The sequence below is a fragment of the Atta cephalotes genome (genome assembly GCF_000143395.1).
Source record: "Atta cephalotes unplaced genomic scaffold scaffold00050, whole genome shotgun sequence".
In the NCBI taxonomy this organism is placed as follows: domain Eukaryota; kingdom Metazoa; phylum Arthropoda; class Insecta; order Hymenoptera; family Formicidae; genus Atta; species Atta cephalotes.
This window is the reverse complement of record NW_012130114.1, coordinates 1,044,267-1,066,722: the sequence shown is the minus strand read 5'-3', so window position 1 is coordinate 1,066,722 and position 22,456 is coordinate 1,044,267. Positions and strand designations below refer to the sequence as shown.

General features: G+C 31.2%; 1 protein-coding gene across 1 annotated transcript in view; it reads right to left on the bottom strand.

The window, feature by feature from the left end:
• Positions 1 to 14,923: 14,923 nt before the first annotated feature.
• LOC105622945 (rho guanine nucleotide exchange factor 11) overlaps positions 14,924 to 22,456 on the bottom strand; it is a 343,184-nt gene continuing 335,651 nt past the window's right edge. Inside the window, exon 24 of the mRNA XM_012204353.1 lies at positions 14,924 to 15,022. Coding sequence (XP_012059743.1) covers positions 14,924 to 15,022 — 99 coding nt within the window. The remainder of the gene's footprint in view (positions 15,023 to 22,456) is intronic.

The following is a 22,456-nucleotide window of genomic DNA, read 5'->3' as shown; positions in this document are numbered from 1 at the left end:
AAATTGGATGCCGTACGAATTGAAGCCGAGAGATGTTGAACGGCGTTTGTTTGCTTGTGAACAGCTGCTTGAAAGGCAAAGACGGAAGGGATTTCTGCATCGCATTGTGACTGGGGACGAAAAATGGGTTCATTACGATAATCCCAAGCGCAGAAAATCATGGGGAGTTCCCGGCCATGCTTCCACGTCGACGACCAAACCGAATATTCACGGCTCCAAGGTCATGCTCTGTATTTGGTGGGATCAGCTTGGCGTAGTGTATTATGAACTGTTAAAACCGACTGAAACAATCACAGGTGATCAGTATCGAACGCAATTGATGCGTTTGAGCCGAGCATTGAAAGACAAACGGCCGCAATACAACGAGAGACACGATAAAGTGATTTTGCAGCATGACAATGCTCGACCCCATGTTGCGAAAGTGGTCAAGACATACTTGGAAACGTTGAAATGGGAAGTCTTACTCCACCCGCTGTATTCTCCAGACGTTGCTCCCTCTGACTATCACTTGTTTCGATCAATGGCACACGGCCTGGCTGACCAGCACTTCCGGTCTTATGAAGAAGTAAAAAATTGGATTCGATTCGTGGATAGCCTCAAAAGATGACTAGTTTTTTCGACGCGGGATTCGTACGCTACCCGAAAGATGGGAGAAAGTAGTGGCCAGCGATGGACAATATTTTGAATCATAAATGTATAACCAGTTTTTTACAATAAAGCCTCGAATTTCGGAAAAAAAACGGCGGAAGCAAAGTTGTACCTAATAATATTCTTATATTACATCCTTAATATCCAAATTAAAGATTATAAATAAATGATGAATACTGCACTACATCTGTAAAAAAAAAGGAAGTAAGAAGTACTTTTAATATTTTTTATACTTTTTTAAAAACAAAAAATATATTTTTAATGTATTTTTTAAAAATATTTTAAAATATTCTTTATATTTTTTTATCTTATTTCTTAATACAATAATTGTAACCGCTTTGACCAAATGTAGGAATTCTCTCAAGCAGAACAAGTCACGATAACATCAAAATGATATTAAATGAATCCGTTGAAAAATGACATTTTAATGATCATTCTGAAGTTATTTTGACATTATTTTGATATCCTAATGATTTGTTCTACTTGGGCTCTTATTTAATTTGATTTATTCTCATTGGTAAAAAATTGGTGTATGTTGTTTATTATTATATATAGTGTACGTTTTAAATTTGCGCGTAAAAAAATGAATCCAATGTGATTGATTGACATTTCATATTCCCAATCCTTTATCGCCATTGGTCTAAGGGAGGTCTTTATATTGATCGTAACCATATGCCGTAATCTGTAAAAATTGACCGATCATTTTCGAGTATTCCCTTCTTACCATTGAATGAGAGGGAAATACTTGATTAGTCAATTTTTTTAAAAGATTACGGCCAATATGGCATACGGCATATGATTACGGCCAATATAAATATTTCCTAAGTCCAAAACCTTGCTTTAAAAGGCCATAAGCTGTATGCTGTAAGTAATATATCGGCTACAAAACTTATATTATTAGGTCGTAAACTCGGATCCTCATACGGACAACAGCGCTCTGATACCGCAGATTGGAAAAGCCGGTTGTAAAGGTAAAATTTACCTCCATCACTCGTTTTTCATTAATTAGTGTCAGAGTGCTGTTGCTCGTATGAAGATCCAGGCTAAGAAATGGGTTTTGTTCAATTCGTTTAAATCTAACGGTTAAAAGACAAAAACAGTTTAAAGACAGAAATTATTATTACTTATACCTTACACAATCTTGCTTTAAGAGGCTGTAAGAAATTGAGGCCTTAACTAATTCAGTTGAATAGAAAAATAATCGACTATAATTGGTCAATTTTTTACAGCATACTACTTATGGTCTCTTAAAACAAGGTTGTGGATAAGGAATTATATGTGTGATTTACAATGGCAGTATCAATAATGGATAAGGCTGTAAGAATAAGAAATTGACCAATCACAATCGATTATTCTTTCTATGATTGATTAATTTGTTACTTTTATGCATGGTCTATAATAGGCAGTAGTGGATTAAGGAGTAGGCGTAGAAATCGTAGTTCAATCATCAGCTCAATCATAGTTGCATGTGAGAAAAATAATCAACTATGATTGATCGATTTCTACGCTTACTCCTTAATCAATTACTGTTACTGCCCATTGTAGATCATGTATTATAGTCTCATTCACTATTGCTTCTACCATTATCGTCATGCATTAAGCGTTATCTACAATGAACAGTAGCAGTAAAAGCTATCAAGAGTAAGCTAGTTTTCCGGTCTAGCTAGAAATGGTTGATCGATGAACGTCAAATCGATGATGATTCATCGTCGATCAATGTTAATTTGTAGCTGGGGATGTAACAGGACGTAAAGTAAGTCCGCAAAAGCGAAATGATTGAAATCTATTTTGCTTACGGACTTACTCTACGCCCTGTTACATCCGCAGCTACAAAATAACATTGATCGATGTTGAATTAATATCGATTTGACGTTAATCGATCAACTATTTCTAACTGGACCGGAAAACCAACTTACTTCCAATGTGTCTACAATAGAGAGCCTCACTCTTCAGGGAGAGAGTGACAAATTGCATCACGTGAATGTTCAATCAGGAGTCACGTAATCAGTTTTCTCCATTCTCTTCCTATGGAACTTTGATGCCCATGTCCAATCAGAGGAGACGGGTCATATGATGCAATTTGCTACTCTCTCCCTGTGAGGCTCTCTAGTCCACAGCTTTTGCTGCTATTGTTCATTGAAGACAAGGCTTTAATCTTTTCCGATTTATAATTTAAGGCCTCTTAAAACAAAGTGGACCGATCATTATGCGCAATGACTTACTCAGGAATTACGTCTAGATAACTCTAGGATGCATTTTTGCTATAATACGTAACGTATATAATAACGTAAGCTATAGCTTAGAATTATCTAGGCGTAATTCCTGAATGCAGTCCTATTTCTTTCACTATGATTAAAATAAAGTTTCTTAGTAGTCATTCAAAATAATAACTTTGTCAAAATATCAAAATCATTAAAGAAATGTCTCCTTCTATTATATTTATCATTAATCGAAATTATTTTCATTAAAAATTTTTGTTAAAAATTTTTAATAATGTATCATTTCAGAGTTTCTACAGTCTGGATTTACTGGAATATGTACGTTTAAAAAAACTTTAAGGTACTTGCAAAATTGGAAAGGTGCTTGCATACAAAATAAATTAACAAATATTAATCCATATTTGTTCACTGTGACATTTAGTAATTTTACAGTTATTAAATCTTTGCCGTCATTCAACGATACACTTACTACAAACCAGGTATATTTTATAATTATAGAATTTATGTGAAAAAAATAAACAATTTTTTTTCAATATATACATATATTAACAATTTATAAACAAATATAAAATGTTTTTATATAAATTACAAATAAAAAACGAGCAAATATAACAATGACAAAATGATATATAGTATTGGATGAGAGAAAAAGTTTATGGCGTTTTTCCCACTAGATTGAATGCTCAGCACTCGGTAACTACTAATTGACAACACTAGACGTGTATTTGAAAGATGACATTTCAATCTTTATTTTAAACCGAAAAAGATTGAAATCGATGAAGTGAATTAAAAGTTATTTTATTTTGAAAATGGAGACAAATAAGAAAAAAATTCGCTATATTTTGTAGTATCATTATGATAAAGGCAAGAACGTTGCCCAGGCTTATTAAAAAATTTGTGCTGTTTACGATGAAGACTCTATCAAAATCAGCGGCAGAAATGATTCACTCATTTTCATACTGGAAATTTCGATGTCAAAGATAAATCTCGCTCCGGTCGATCAAACCGAAAAGTCTGATGAAATCATGGAAAAAGTTGAGCGCGACAAGCATGTGTTATGGCTCTGCTCCAAAAATGGCAAAATATTATCGAACATAATGGAGTATATTTAGTTTGAACAAATTGATTTCAATACTTTAAGAAAAATATTTGAATTTTATTTAAAAAATGCCACGAACTTTTTCCACACCCAATATTATTTTGCAAAATTTATTCTTTTAAAAATAAGGAAAATATTAAAATAATACGTTATATAAAAATTTTTACTTATTATTATTATGAGAATAGTATTATTATTATTTTTATTAAAATGATATAAGGTTATATAAAAATAATAAATTTATATAGAGACTCAAAGAAAAATACTATAATTCAACTTTTTACATTGAATTTTTGTCATACTTTCTCATTTCTTTTTCTTATTTCTCTCTTCATATGAATAATTCTTCCACTCTTATTCACATTTATTATTTATTTTCATTATAAAAATTATTTTTTAGATATGCCAAAGCAATATTTGTTTACCAGTAAGAATTCATTACTGTTTGAAGTCATTTTCTGCGTGCAATGGAACCAGCATATCAGGATTTTGTATGAATTCTACTTGTATCAACATCGTAAAAGGTTTAAAATATGTAATTAGTCACAATGGTTCTGCTGGTATCAATAGCATTGATGCATATTTTAATATAGGAAATGCTTCTCATACCTTTTATCAATATTTCGAAGTCGAATATAAATGGTTAGACTCAAATAACACAAAAATTTTCGCTCGTAATGGAAATCCTAGTTATGAGATGGGTAAGCCGATTATTATTGGCATTTCTCATGCTAATACAAGCGATAATATTTTTTTCAATAGAACCGATGGATTTTTTACATTGCCTTTGGCCAGAAGAAATGGAGAATGTGACCAAATTAATAGACATGTTGTCTTATTCGGTGAAGATATGAAATTGGCATGTTCGATTAAATTGTTTATCAAGAATTTTACTGCGTTATCTTGCGCGGAACTACAAAATCTGACTATGCATTTATTGATAAACGATTTCTTAAATCAACATTACAGCACTTATATCTCAAAACTAGGTAACTTTTCCAGCAAAAATGATGTTGATTGGTTGCAGATCATGTTCGATAGGATACCACGAAATATCATAACAGCGTATACAGTCGGTAAACGAATCTTATGTTCAGGATTAGTTACATCTATGCATTTGAATGTCATTTATTCTATATTGTCGAAACATAAAACAAATTATAAAATATTGGGTGTTGGGATCGTATTCAGTAAAGAAGAAGACATTAGCTGGCCAAAATGCGCATTTCAAAATTGTACAGATGTTCTAGATGTCAATATTATTTCCTATGTTAATTTTCATGATGTTTCAAAGCCGTCCAAATATCATTTTGCTGGTGGACCTAATTTAGATCTTACATTGCCTTATGATTTTTTCTATCCTTTCTTGAATAATTCGACTGCGAAAATACCAAGTATATTGATTTTTTTGATCATGTATATTTTATGGATAAGTATTTAATTTAATAACATAATCTTTAATAAAATATATTTATATGTATTTTTTATTAAATTAAGATTGAATTTCCTTTCAAATATTTCATCCTTGTATGCTTAATCATAAAATCTATACATCTAAAACAAATCTAAACATTTACTGGATTCTAATTTTTTTTTTAAATTTATTCGCAAAAGGCTACAAATCGCATAGGATGATAGTCGTTAACAATAAAAATTCATCGAAATCTAATAAATATAGAATACAAACGTTTCGACCTATTGGTTATCTTCAGTGTTGTATATAAAATTCGTTCGCAATTTAACAATTCTACCAGTTTTACAATCTTCACAGTATCCAACAATTACAATATTTTTTCAATCATTTTAACTATCTCTTCATTCATTGTAACTGTCCCTGGCAGAAAATTTCTATGCCAAAGTACGCCAAAACTATTCCTAAATACGCGGTTTGGAACACGAAAGTAATTTGGTGTAGAATTCTACTCCTATGCCAAAGTATGCTGATTCATGCCCTTGTACGCCAACAACGCCTTAAACAAAATGCCAAATTATGCAAATTACGCTAGAACATACGTCTAATTAGGCCCGAAAGTACGCTTAATGGTACGCTTAAGTACACGAATAAACCATGAAAATAATTTGGCGTAGACTTCTACTTCTATACCAAAAATCTACGCCTTCCTACGCAAAATTATACGCTAAGTATAGTTTCGGGTACATTTTGCACTGTTTAAAGTAACATGGTATCTTGAATTCATTTGGCAAATTCAAGATACAATCACATTGCTGTCATGATGGAATTAGAATTCTATCATAGGTACTTTAATATTAAAACCCAACTTTGAGGGCTCATTTTACATGCGAAACGCTTTTTATATACTTTCCCAAATGATTCTTATTTACGAGTTCATACATCTTCCTATGTCGGCGGAGATGCATAATACTCACGGATGAATAAAAGTAATTCCGCGTAAAATGGTGTAGAATGACTTACTTCGTTACAAATGGAAAAATTAAAAAGTAAATATTATACTTTGGCATAGAAATACGTACCTCAGAAAATGATTTTTTCGTGCAACCATGTAGCTTGGCATAAACAGGCATAATTATTTCTGTGCTCAACTATTCGATTGTAAAATGTATTTCTGCGTAAAAAGACATAAAATGGCATACTTTCTCTAAATTACGAAAAAATCTTACGAAAAAATGAAAACCAGTTTACAAGAGTTCGAGAGATATAGAAATGAGTAATTCAGGACATAATGATCATCAATATTGCGTAGTTTGGCGTACTTTGTATGTCTAACTATGTCTAATATGCCATTTTACATTTTTCAAATAAAAATGCATAATTTGCCGTTGTTATTTCTGTGCCCAACTATCACATTGTAGAAAATAATTCCGCGTAAAGAACGTAGAATACTTTCTCAATATACTACGCATATTTTCTCCAAATATTACGAAAGAATAAAAATCAGTTCGGCGTAGTTCAACATAGAAATCCGTAGGTCAGAAAGTAATGATCATTAGTTGTGCGTTGACATACTTTCTATGCTTAACTAGGTTCAAGTATGCTATTCTACATTTTTCATGTAAAAACGTGTAACTTGACATTGTTATTTCTGTGCCCAACTATCAGATTATAGAGTGTAATTACGTAAAAAAGCGCAGAATGTTATACTTTTTTGAAATATTACGAAAGAATAAAAAAAGTTTAGCACAGAAACGCGTAGTTCAGGAAATAATAATTATTAGTTGCGCGTACTTTGACGTACTTTCTATGCCTAATTAAGTCCAAGTACGCCATTTTACATCTTTCGCGTTGCTTGGTATAGTTATTTCTATGTTTAACGACGCAATTCTACGCCATAGTCATAGAAGTAGAAAGGCGTACTTTTTGGCATACTTTAGCATAGAAATTTTTCCGCCAGGGATTCCGCCACGTCCGTTTTTCGTATCGACTCGGATCAATAGAATGTTAGTTATTCCAATACTGAAAATATTTTAATGCCTTTATTTTAATGCCTTAGTCTAACACTTTAAATATTTTAACACTTTAAATTTTTTTTCGTATCTTAAATCATACATGAGAACTAAATATTCGAAGTATTCCAATTGCAATAAAGTTCAATTCGCATCACATTTTGAAAAAGTTCCTCCACAAGAAGGAGAGCATTATGTATGCTATTGTTTAAAAAATTTAGACAGCAATAACAGGACAAATACCAATATATATTAAGAAAGTGAAAAAGAAGGGAAAAGAACATGATGTGATTGAAGGAAAGAAAAAGGAAAATTAATTAGGGGGAATAATAGCTATAAAATCGGGAGATAGGAATCGGAAAGAGATTCGGTATCGTTCTGTTTATTTAAGGCGTGCAATTGTTTTTTTGTATGCACATCTTTGAAATCAATCTTTTATTATATGATGGTTTACTATCTAAAATTTTAACTTCATCCCATTTAAAATTGTGATCATAACTCAAACGGTGATTCGAGATTACAGAAGGGAAGCCAATTCTTTATTAACGTCATCATTTTCATGCTTAGTAATTCTAGTTTTTAAATGTCGTTTAGTCTGTCCAATGTATGTCGCGTCATGGCAAATAATCTTGTAAACTACTTCTTCGTGAGACATGTAATCTAAATTGTCTTTACCTTGGGTAATATATTTCTATATATGTTAGGAATCGTAAAAGCTATTTTTATTAATACCAGCTACTAAAATTTTTGTATTTAGATTTTATGTCCAGATTTTAGAATTACATAAAAAACCTCGCTTATGAAAATTGAGTCTCGGTAAAATTATCAAATTTTGATATAGCTTACAACATTCCAAAAATATCTCCATAAGCACAACTTTCCTCTGGGAATTAATTCTCATGTTGACAAAATAAAGTCAGTATAATATAAAGTAATCAGTAGATAGATTTAACTGCAATAACGGGCTCACTCTCTCAACCTCCACTCTCATCCCTATTCCACCTCCATATTCATTTCTCCTATCACTTCTGGGATAAGTATGAAGTGGGATAGGATGGGGATAGAAGTTGAAAAGAAGTAAGATGAGTAAGGAGAGAAAGCGGCTTTGTAACTGTTGTGAAATTCTTCAATATAATTAGTTTATACATTTAGATCCAAAAACAAGAATCAATCGTATTGAAGAATTTTACAATTGCAAAGCTCCTTTCTCTGTTGAACGATAGAAGAGAAATGATATATGGCCCGTATAATCTCGAAAATACGCTCAGCCGGGACATATGTTCGCTTCCCATATAGCACTGAAAGTTTTCAAACATATTTCAGAAATTTTTTAATTTAACTGAAAAGTGAAACATTTTATAAAAATTGCAAAATATGTCTACAGCATTTCTGAGATAATTCTAGAATAACAAAATGTCCGCGATTCTTACATGAAACCTTGAAAGATTGATAAATATATAGATTGAAATATTATATCAAAAATATTATATCAAATATTATATCAAAAATATCTTATACGGAATGCAAGAGATCTGAGTTCGACTCCCGGCTGAGGTGTAAGGCTTATAATTCATACTCTTTTAAAAAATAATTATCTAGCGGATTTTATTTTTAATACCATTAATTATCGATTTAAATATTTGTTTCATTTCTCAAACGTGTTTCGGTTGAACAGGAGAATATTAACAATAATACAGATTTAAGGGGATTACTTTGGAGTCAGCGCAGTAAGAGGAGCGCAATTTACACTTTCACTACAGTTTTAAACTAATATTTTTTAATACACATTATACTATTAATGATTATCTAAGTGTAAATTGCGCTCCTCTTACTGCGCTGACTCCAAATCTGTCCCCTTAAATCTGTATTATATTTTAACAATTATTAGGAATCCTATTTTATATTATATTCTTTATTAACAATAATATTGATGAGGACAGAAATCGAGGACCATGATTTTTAATACCATATTCTCCAATAATAGAGAATAAATTTAAAATGATTAGCAGAAAGGAAAATTCGAAATTAACGTATTATAGTAATAATAAACTCAACAAATTCATCATGCAACATAAAGATTAACTTTCAAAATATGCAAATAAAAATGTCGTATACAAGATTTCCTGTAGAGATTATGATGCGTCCTACGTAGGAAAGACAGGCAAGAAAGTTAGTACGAGGATAGCGGAACATAGAAACTCACTAGAATACACAAAACCAATCGATAATCACGCACTACAGATTAAATTTCAATCACGAATTTGATTGAAAAAAAATTAAGATATGGACACAGAAGCTTCTCTAAATAAATGTTTGATCTCTGAAAAAGCATACATATTCATATACAAAAAAATGGACTTAATTTGCGTTCTGATACTGAGGGATTGCATCATACTTATGCTTCGATGTTAGACATCTTCAAAAAATAGAATGCCAACATGACTGCTACCAATCATAGATTTAAACATGTATATGACTAAGAATTTTAAATTTCTTGTAAGTTGTTTATTTATGCTTGTTGCTGAGCGAATCCGATTTTGACTTTCTGTTCTTGTTATCGTTTTATTTAGGCGTTTTTTATTATTCATGGCTCAATCTTCATATTTTTAAATTTAACGTTAGATCATACGTTCGGCACTCCGCAACATGAAGATTATAATTGTATTCGGTGTTAATAATTTATCTGATATTTATTATATTCAAGAAATCCAAAGCTTCTAAGCTTGTGAGTCCGTTAAAGTAAGTTATTCATTAATTATTTGAAACTCTTTATTACTTTTTTATTACTTAACTGTTTTATTACTTTTGAAACTGTTTTCATAAGTGAATTTCGAATTAGCGTCCACTTCAGATTTGGAAACTTAGAGAATGGCTTGCCTTGATGGACTACTGAGTTTTATTGTGATATTTAATGAAAAAAGCGTTGTATGCTGAGGAAGACTCAAAAGAAAGTCGAAACGTTCATGTTGAATAAAGAAGATATCATGAGTTATTGGAGTTAAATCATCATTCCACATTAAAATTACACACCTCGTCCTGTGTCGACTCTTATTAGCCTTAAATTGATATTGTTATTATACCTAATAATTATTAAATAATAAAATAGAAAGTTATAAGAAAACAAATGAAAAATAATCATTTATACAAGCTAAAAAATTTATTACGATAAAATAAAATTAATTGCTTAGAAATATAAACTGCTCTTTTAGTATATTTTCTGTATTGTCTCGTTTCATCATGAATACTTAATGTATAACCCATGTACCTCAATTTTATATTTAATCATACATTTAATAGAAAACTATAAAAACTAAACTAAATAAATGTTAAATTATGATTTGTAATGTAATAAGTTAAGAAAAGATGCGTAAAACTTGCACTTCATCTTCATGTATCTTCTACTACAAAAATAATATTAAAACATTTTTATGCAATTAAAAAGTTACTTTTGCACCACGAAAACATTAATGATCGATACAAAATTTAATCACTGCCACCTATAAAAAATATGGATAACGAAGTGACAATCGTATTGTACTAGTAGCATTAATTTAAGCATTCTAAATTATGTTAAACAATCAATGACCCATGTTTGATCAAGGTGCCTCGGTTTCCTCTATGTACAAGGAAACACTCTCTGACACATACACCCACAAACAGACATAACTTCAGTACATAATACGCGGCATTGTATCTCTGTAATAATAAATTATGTTTGTGTGCAATTCTTTTGTAATCATTTACCAAAAGACACAACAGTGACGACAAGGATAATTCATATCTACGTTTTCATGCTCATTATATACTGCCATTATCGAAGAAATGGCGGATCTCATAAAAATTCTTCGCATCTATTTGCAACAATAGTAGCTCAAGCGAAAGCATAGCAAGAATTCTTTCTATTGCAATAGCAAGCATTCGCTAAAAAGCTTTCAATTTTTTGCGTTAATATCTCACATGGAAACAGAATCGCTCGTAAATGATATCATGGAATTTAACTATGATCTACAGAATAGCCTAATCTTCGATGCTTGGTTCTTTCGTTACGAAGGACTCTTCAACATCGATGCTCAAAATCTTGATGCTGTTAAAGTAAAGTTACTACTACGTAAACTAAACGCAGCGTGCCACAAACATCGATTACATTCTCTCTCATGAGCTTAAAGAATTCTCTTTCGCAGTCACAGTTTGTCGATTTAAATACATGTTCGGCAGAAAAATCTCATTATTCAATCAAAGATATAATTGCATGAATACTAATCGTAAGTAAGAATAAATAATGACGAACTCCATTTGCATACGCCTCTTTATAGAGATCTGCATTATTTTCTCCTTATGAAAAACGAGTCCATCTCTTGATAGAATGTACGTACGCTATAGGCGTATATTATGGACGCCGCCAAATGGCATAGTACGCTATATCGCCACGAGATGGACTTGTTTTCCGTAAGAAAAAAAATAACACAGATCTTTATAAAGAGGCGTATGCAAATGGAGTTCACATATCTTCTTTGTTTGATCACTCTGGCGAAAAAATTTCTATGCTCTATTCAAAGTACGCCAAACTATTCCTAAATACACCAAAAACTATTTCTAAATACGCGGTTTGAAACACGGAAATAATTTGACGTAGAATTTTACTCCTATGTCAAAGTAAGCTGATTCATGCCTTTGTACGCCAAACAATGTCTTAAACAAAATGCCAAATTATGCAAATTATGCTAGAACATACGTCTAATTATGCCCGAAAGTATGCTTAACTACGTTAAAAACTACGCTTAAGTACGCGAATGAACCATGGAAGTAATTTGGCGTAGACTTCTACTCCAAAGATCTACATCTTCCTACGCGAAACTATACGCTAAGCATAATTTCGGGCATACATTTTGCACTATTTAAAATAACATGATATCTTGAATTCATTTGGCACAAATTCAAAATATAATCACGTTGCTGTCATGATGACTGAGGAATTAGACATGAGGAATTAGAATTTTTAAGCATAATGCTTACGAATGAGTATAAGTAATTCTGCGTAAAATGGCGTAAAATGGCTTACTATGTTACAAATGGAAAAATTAGAAGTATTGTACTTTGGCATAATTTGATATAAAAATACGTACTTCAGAAAAGGATTTTTTCGTGCAACTACGTAGCTTGACATAAATAGGCGTTATTTCTGTGCCAAACTATTCGATTGTAGAACGTGATTCTGCGTAGAAAGACGTATGGTAGAATGGTATACTTTCTTCGAATACTTACGAAAAATGCAAACCAGTTTAGAGGAGTTCTGCATAGAAACGCGTTCAGGATGTAATAATCATTAGTTGCGCGTACTTTGGCGTACTTTCTGTACCTACATCTGTAACTACGTCTAAGTACCATTTTACATCTTTCGCGTTGCTTGGTGTAGTTATTTCTATATTTAACAATGCAATTCTACGTCACAGTCAGAGAAGTAGAAAGGCATACTTTTTGATGTACTTTGGCATAGAAATTTTTCCGCCAGGGCAGAGTGTGCTAGACTGCCATGGAGCACAAAAACTAACTAACTATGAATAAGTCTATTTAAAAAAAGCACTGTCCTCTGGAAAGTGCTTTTTTAAATAGGCTTATTCATAGTTAGTTAGTTTTTGTGACGCATATTTATTTTCTGCATTTTGTACTGAGATACGCGAGTATATCCTTGTAAAAAAGTACTACGCAGTAGTGTTTTTCTTCTCAGTATTTTTCTACAAGATTTTAACATCCTAAGACATTTAGGACGTTCACTGGATAAAGATAGAATGAAATTTGGTCATCCAGAAACATCCTATGATATCTAAACGATGTTCTATAGATGTAAAATAAGAATATAAAAACATCTTCATACAAACATATCCTAAATATCCCTCCTAAGTTTTTTCAAGTACGTACTCTGTTTGAAAATCCCTCTGTAGAATGTATCTAGGATCAATTTTTGCTATTTGAGATAATGTAGTAGCAAAAAAATAAGAGAGCAGCATGCGTATCAGTATTGCTAACTGAAGGGTTAGAATGTTACAATATATAAAGGTGTTAGTAATACAATAAAAGTAGAGTAATGTAGATCAAGGTTTGGTAACGCTATGAGAAGAAAAAGCGCGAAAGTACAAAATTTATTTCGCAACAGTCCACTTTTTTGGTCCTCTTGATCAATACAATAAAATATAAATAGTTTTAATACTGTTAATAAATTAGGTTAACCTGTCAAAATATGTATGCTGATGTATATCACGCGATCATGCGGAACAATTCTCGACGCATGCATATAATGCAATATTAAAATTGGGAGTCACTTTTTCAAACGAGTTAGCAGTCTAGTACTTCTAGTAGTATATATAGAAGTCTGTGAAGAAGACATATGAGTTTTGAATTTACAAAGAAAAATTTTATTTCAATTTGTAAACAAAAAACTAATTCGTTTTTTATGTAACCTATTATCTGAAAGTTCTATCTCTTAGCAAAATTTTCTCGGAAAGAAATGTTTCGGAAGGAAAATATTTTTTAATATAAAAATATTTATCGCATTATAAATGACACGTAAATATTGTACATATATGCTAGTGGCGAAGATATAGCGATGTAACGGAGCAGACTCAATTTCTTATCGATTCAATATTTCAGAAATAGCGCTATATGATTTAATGAGATACATCTTGTAACACACATATTTATTTATACTGCATATAAATGGACTAGGTTCGCAACGCAAATTAATGACATAAAGCTGCATTTGAAAGAATTAACGAAAATTACGTAAATTCGTTTACATAAAATCTTTGGTATTAATTATTAATCTATCTTTCGATAAACACGACAAAAATTAGTCGTTTTATTATGATGTAAATATTTTTTAAAAATTTAACAAAACATAAGTTATGAATAATATAGAGCATCTTAATTACTTGATATTTATTACTAAAAAAAATCGACATTATTTAAGAAATATATCTAATAATAATTAAATTATTTGTTATAATTAATAACAACATTAATGATTATATTACAATAATGCGGATATATTATTTGATACATCAGCAAGCGATTTTTTTCAGACATGTTAATTTTTTACTTCTTTAATAATGTATAAATTAAATTGGAATCAGATTATATAAAAAAGGCAATTTGGAATTTTGCATTTTACAAAAAATAGTGAAAAATATGGATAATTTATAAACACAAAAAAACTTCTAAGATATATTTCTCTAAGATACATTTTATAAAATAATACATTAAATCTTCAGTAATTAGAAGAGATAATGACTTAAGTGATTTATGTTACAAAATTCCAAAAAAATTATGGAGTAAATAAAAGTTTTTTCTCCTTTCTTCTGTATGCGACATTATCATCCAAAATAAAGAATTATACGCAAAATGGCATGTATGTGCGTCGTCCATTTTTCAATTCTTTCTACATATTTTGATTTTCCTATTATGCAAAAGCGTTCCAGCACCGCACATGAAATGCACCACATCAAGAAAGACATCGATAAAATGTTTCTCAGCATATATTTCAACCAATGTTGTCACCTTCAGTTTCCACTTTAAGCTCAAGGTCTTCCACATATCCGCAATCTGCAGTAGCTGTTTCTCCGTACGTATCAATAAGCTCCTGTTAATATACAAAATATATATATATTACACATGGATTGCAAATAGAAGAGCATAAAAATTAAGAGTATTAACAAAATAATTGTAATCCAGCATTTTGCTCAATCTAATTTATCTTGTCAAAATTATTTAATTCGTTTATTGACTGTATACTTCCATACGTAACAATACGATAAACGGTTTCTTCTGAGAGTCAAATTAAAATCAGAATAATTTTTCTTTACATAATTTCTACACATACAATTTCTATAAATTAGAATTATTATATAGAATGTCCCAAAACTATATTTTTTTAATGGCGCATTCTTTAATCAGTTTAAAGTTTAGGTATTTTTTTTTACAAAAATATTGAAATTATCAGAATATTAATTTCAATTTAAAAATTAAAAAATTAATTTCTAGTTGAAATTTATTTTAATTTAAACTTTTAAGGGGATCTTAAAACAAAGAGAGGTAGAACACCAACAATATAAAATAGACTTTTTAAATTCAAACTGAAAGCATTGATGATAGCGATATTTTTAATTAAATTTCTTGCGTTCTGTCTCAAACGCATACAGCAGTCTTATTTAACATATTGCAGCGCTACTCTTACGGAAATGAACTATTGAAAAGCCAATAATCACTATTGGTTTATAATAATGATTATTCATTCTCTAATAGTGATTAGCATCCAATATTTGCAATAATCATTCGCCAATAGTTCTCGTATTGAGTGATTATTGATTTTATAATCAGATTATTTGCAACAATCATTGCTCAATAGTTTTTAATTGTAGTGATTATTGATGCCAAATTAAATTATTTGCAATAATCACTGCAGCACATTACTTTTAAGTTATATAAATGATTATTAGCTTCCAATTGTTGATCCATAATAATGATAAAGTTACGTACAAGTATTGAATATTTAACAGTATTGAATGTTTAATATTTTGATAATATCTATTGATCAGATATGTCACAGTTACACATAATAATACATTTATAAACATTCAGGATTTGGAGATCATCGAAAAAATAATTTCCATACGATCGCAAAGATCAAGTAACACTAGAAGTACAGCTTTGGATAGGTAACAGCTAGAGAGCATCGTGAAATTAAACTTTTTTTTTTATTATAATTTTGTCGTGTATATTCTGGAATATGATGCTAAATACTAATATTTATTTTAGCAGTAACACTGAATTAATTAATTTTTTCAATAATAACCTGAATAATTCTCTCAATAATCTGATAGTAGGCTCTTCTCAATAGTTCGCGAAAAAACCACGACTAAATAATCAAATAATTTTAATAATCCATTTCCGTAAGAGTATCTCTTGTAACATCCGTATTATCTATAAAAGCCTAAAGAATGTTAATCGTAAACACACGACGAAGTTGCACTACGCTCATGAGTGCGATATGTATGTATATATATATATATATATAGAGCGATTTAACTATTTTAAATGCCGCTCTCTCTCTCTCTCTCTCTCTCTCTCTCTCTCTCTCTCTCTCTGTGTGTGTGTGTGTGTGTGTGTGTGTGTGTGTGTGTGTGTGTGTGTGTGTGTGTGTGTGTGATATTTTATATTTTATTCTGATATTGATAGAAAATGTTAAATAATTCGTAAACTATTAACTTTTTAATAATCGTACTTTAATACTTTTACGAACAGAATAATGAGATGAAGTTGGTGGAAAGAAAATATATATATCGTTGCTTTAAAAAAATATGAATGCAAAATGGATTATTTTTTAAATAAGCAACTATGTGTTTTCTTTCCATCAACTGATTCATCTTATTATTTTGTCCATAAAAGTATTAAAGTACGATTATCAAAAAGTTAATAGTTTACGAATTATTTAACATTTTATGTCAATATGTGTCACAATAAAGTGTAAAATATTTCGTAAACTGTTGGTTTTTTTGATATTATTACCTTAATATTTTTATATGCAGAATAATTAAAGAAATCATATTGTGTAAAAACATTATACATTTTATTTTTAAAAGTGGAGATAACCTTGATATGTTTTTGATCTCCAAAAAAAACTAACATGACAAAAAATATGCCCCTCGAAATCCTTCCACTTTCATTTGACACATTTTTCAATATCGCCAAAAATAAGTGAGATATTTCAGATGGTCGATTTAAGTGGACTCTGTACATATCTTGACTTTGAGTAATATAAAACGTTTTAATCTTCAGTCGGATACCTTGAAGAACGCAAATGTCGGCATGTCGGTATTGTAAACTTTCAAACCTCATAACTCAAAATGTACCTAACGAAAAAATATATTATTTATTATAGTGTTTTGGAAAGCTCTTGAATCAAAAATTCGCAATAAAAAAATGGAAAGTTCCATTAAAAAAATTTTATATAACATGGACTTGACCTTAAGGACTTCTTATCAAGGTCAATCAAGATCACCGTTTTTTTCCTTAATAAAATCATAAAACTTTATCTGAAATATTTTTTGAAAAAATTTTTCCTTTTCGAGATATTCGCGTGTATTGATTAAAATGGCCGATCCTGTTATACATGTGAGGGTGAGTAAAAAGTCCCAGACCAGTGAAATATCTCGAAAACTAAACATTTGAGAAAGAAATTTGTCCTATAAAAGTTGTAGGGCTTTAAATGATCTATTCACTAATCTGATCAGTCTGACTTTGGGTGGCGTCGCAATCAGATCAAAATCATATCGAATTTTTTGGCACACCCTACTTTTGATTTCAGAATCTAATAGCTGTCAAAACCTTTTCAAAACATTACAATAAAGTTATTTTTCATAAAGTACTTTTCGAGTTATAAGGTTTGCATGTTACAGTACCGCCGGCATTAAGCATTATCCAAAGTGTCTGACAGACTAAAACCTCTCGAATATTGTTCAGAATCATATCTTGAATAACATTTGTCAAGATCAAAGTCATTGCAGATTATTTCTCTTATTTTCATTTTTACACTGAAAATTTATTTTTGTAAAAATGAAAGTAAAAAGCAATCTTCAACCTTGATCTTAATGAATGTTATTCAAGACACGATTGGACATCTTACGTAATGCTAATGTCGGCAGTAGTGTAACCTTCAAGCCTTATAACTCGAAAAGTATTTAATAAAAAATAACTTTACTTAGTGTTTTGGAAAGCTCTCAATATCGTTTATTAGATTCTGTAATCAAAAATTAGGTATTCCATTTAAAATAATCAACGTGATCTTGATCTGATCTTGGTTACCTAAGATCAAACTGATAAGATCAGTAAATAGATCTTTTTAAATCTACAACTTTTGTCTAAACATTTTTACAATTGGACCTTATCTTGTAAAAATAAAAGAATGATTCGGATGATCTGAAACACCCGACATATATGAAATATACAGAAAATCGCACGCAATACTTCAGGACTCAAAAATGACGAAAGAGTTTTCTTCTTTAAAGAAATTAATTCTTCTCACAGGCTGCAACGACTTTATTTTCCACCAAAATCCACGAATAAATATAGGGTCTTTCAATAGGACGCTCGAAATTTGTTAGATCATAGTAGCCATGTTGTTAAAGCGACATCTGTCAAATTTGTTGTGAATTGTTTAGTAGTATATAGCAAATCACCATAGAAGGTCATAGTGTTGAGCAACGTGTGCAAATCATAAAATTTTATTATCAAAATCAGTGCTCCATTCGAGAAACATTCCACGCATTACGTGATTTTTATCCTCGCCACAACCGATTTTTATCCTGCCGAGTCGATTATTCGACATTTGGTCGCCAAATTCAAGTCAATCGGTTCGATAAATAATCAGCCAACACCAGTACGTCGCCGAAACGCAAGATCTGTTCAAAACATCGCTGCTGTGCGTGAGAGTGTACGGGAAAACCCGAGGCGGTCAATTTCTCGTCGTTCACAAGAACTTGGCCTTTCTGCGACTTCAACTTGGCGAATTTTGCGTCGACTTGGACCTGTACCCCTATAAAATTCAACTGATCCAGGAATTTAAGGTAAACGACCATAGACAACACCGTGTATTTGCTGATTGGGTTCTGGAGCAGTTGGAAGTTAACTCGAATTTCGCCAAACAAATCATCTTTAGCGATGAGGCCCATTTTTGGATGAATGGATATGTGAACAAGCAAAATTGTCGAATTTGGGACGATACCAATCACGCGAGATACACCAGCTCCAAATGCATCCTGAGAAAGTCACTGTTCGGTGCAGATTTTGGTCTGGCGGAATCATCGATCCGTATTTCTTCCAAAACGAAGCGGGCGTTACCATAACCATCAACGGCGAACGCTGCACATCGATGATAAGCAACTTCTTGTGGATCCTAAAATGAATGATATGGATACCGATAACATGTGATTACAACAGGATAGTGCTACGTCCCACATACCGCATGCTACGATAGACATTCTACACGAGCGATTTGAGGGCATGGTTATCTCGCGCGGCGACGACGTGACTAGCCACCGAGATCGTGCGATTTAACGCCTTTAGACTTCTTCCTTTGGGGCTATCTTAAATCGCAGGTCTATACGAATAAACCGCCAACAATTAATGCTCTCAAAGTCAACATAACAAACGCCATCCAGCAAATTCAGTCAGATTTATGCGAGAAAGTCACAAAAAATTGGACCGCCCGAACTACGTGTTACCAAGCGAATCCGCGACGGATATTTGAGCGACGTTATATTCCATACTTAATGCCATAAAATATTCTTTCAAATAAAAAAAATTAAGTGAATATCTCGCACACAACTTGTTTTATTTATATTTAAAAATCGAGCATCCTTATTAAAAGATCCTTTATATATTATATCTTTGTTTTTCCTTCGCTACATCAGTACTGTCGCCAACCCTCAGAAACTAAAAACTTTACCCGCCAGGCGGGAATCTAATCTGCGCTCGCTTACCGATACTGAAACTTTTCTTTTATCTATAATTCGGCTAACTTCACTGCTTGATCGTTCTTGATCACGATATACAAGGGTCGATTTAAAAATTAAATATTCAAACAAAATTCAAATTACAGACATGACAAAAATTTAGAAATAGATTTGTAAGTATAATCAAATTTTCTTCAGCACGCGTAATTGATCTACTCTTATTGTTCCTATGTACGAGATTTGCGTAAGCTGAAAGTCGTCGATATCAATTATTATTAATATGTACCGATCAAAATCTAATATCTTTTTTATCTCGTAAGGCCCTCTTATATTTCAGAATAAACTTCTTATTTACTCCAGGGGTATTATCAACATTCCGAACCATCACATAATCATCTTCCTTATACGAATTGAGAATTTTACGTTCTTATTATATCTTTCACAATTTTCCTTTTGTAATACGTCGATAGCCGCTGACGCTTGTTGTCTCATAGTTGGTAGATCTCCTTCCTGTTCTGATAATTCTTTTAACACTTCTCGGATTTTATTGCAATATGTATTATTCTGATACCGAACAATAACTTAAACTATTAAAAGCATATTCTATTGAGATTGGAGATTTATCCCATTTCACATCAGTTGTTTTCGCAATGATCGGAACAATATGGTTTATCCTCTCCATGTACAATATATCCGTTGGCTCGTGAAATCTATTGCTATTAATACGTAATATTGAATAATTCCTTCATCATAGTTATGAATTTAGTAGAAGTAAAATAATTTCTATCGCTAATGATTCATTTAGGCTTGATATACACGCGAAAGTAGTAGTTTAAATGTTTCAGCATTTCTTCGTTGACTTGGATACAATCGTATAAATTTTGTAAATCTGTCTACAATTAAAAAAATGTGTTTTAAACCCGTTCTACTTTTTCTAAGGGGTCTAAATGATCTATATGAAGACTGCTAAAGAAAGGAACGTTTTCAGTATCGGATGTAAAAAAAAAACCGTTCCGATGTAAACTGTTTTTCTTTTGCGGATGAAAACTCTACACATTTCAGACAATTAGCAATATATTTTTTCACTTTCTTTTACATTTTCGGAAACCAATATACGCACATTATGTTTTCGATGACTTTTTATTACTCTGATGTGACCGATATCATCACATGACAAATACATATTATATTGTTCTCTAAACACTCCGGTACGTAGAAAAGTAACTTTAATTGTTTACGTATTTGTCGAATTGTATCTTTCTTCTGTTTTATCGATAATATTTGTTCAAATCCCTTCTAGTATTGATATAGCGTGACAGCGACTCAGTATGTCAACGTGGGACATTTTCGACTCCGGACAATATCCGATAGCATAATTATATGACTGTAAAAATAGTGCCAATCTTGAAATGCAGATTTACATAATGTTTTCTATTTACTTAATGTTAAACGAAAACTATCACAATCGGTAAGAATTTTAAATTGAACTCCCGCCAGATAAATATGGAATCTTTTTATCGCATAGATCGCTGCTAGACAGTCAAATTTATAGTATTTTACTTTGATACTTTTATGCGTTTGGGAAAACGCTATTCGCACTATTTAGCGTTACCAAGCTGTTCGCGGAGCTGCAGATAGCGCTAACAAATCATGATAACGCACACGATCATGACGTCACTAACGGTAACGTTTTACATCATAACGGCGCATTATCAATATTATTCTTTCCGAAGTAGTGTATTGATAGTGTTTGCGTTTACAAGCTCCGATGAATGATCCTAACGTAGAGTTGGTAGCGTTTAACATTTGTCAAGATTAGATTAATGTTAGAGATTCTATTCTCAAGTGGCACCAAACTTTCCTTTCTTTAGAATTTCGTAGAGTAAATGTATATGAGTTTTTAATTTTATCGTAGCGAACGCAATCTCAATTTCAATCTCTACAATTGATGGCTACTGTCACTAGGCCGGAATGAACGTAATTCTTGCTTGTGTAAATATCATGTTTAACTTTTCAAAGTTCCTGCAAAGTTCAACTTGATATATTTGATAAAATTCGAGCAAATGAGAATGTATCGCAGTTGTTGGAGCGTGATCAAACAATACTGTTATGCAACACTCAATGCAGTATTTAATTGTATATATTTCCATACAAACGAACATTTCGATTCTTTTTAGAGTTATCATCGTTAATACAGTTTTTCAAAATATGAGACATTACTCGTCAATCAATGATGCAGCTACTAAAGAATTGAATGCTTTTAAATAAGGTGCATGAATTTCGTTGTAATTTTATACAATTTATTTCATTTGATGAGAGATGTGATTACAAGAGCAAATAATTATAAGAATATAGTCCATGAATTCGTGCAATAACCATTATATAAAAAAATATATATAAATAGTCAAATATATATAAAGAGTATGTATATATATATATATATATATATATATATATATATATATATATAGAATACTAGTTAGTACGAGAGAGTAAGTAAGTAGTACGACAAGTAGTAAGTAGTAGTGTGTATTCGTTGTTACTAATAAGTATGTAGTAAGTAA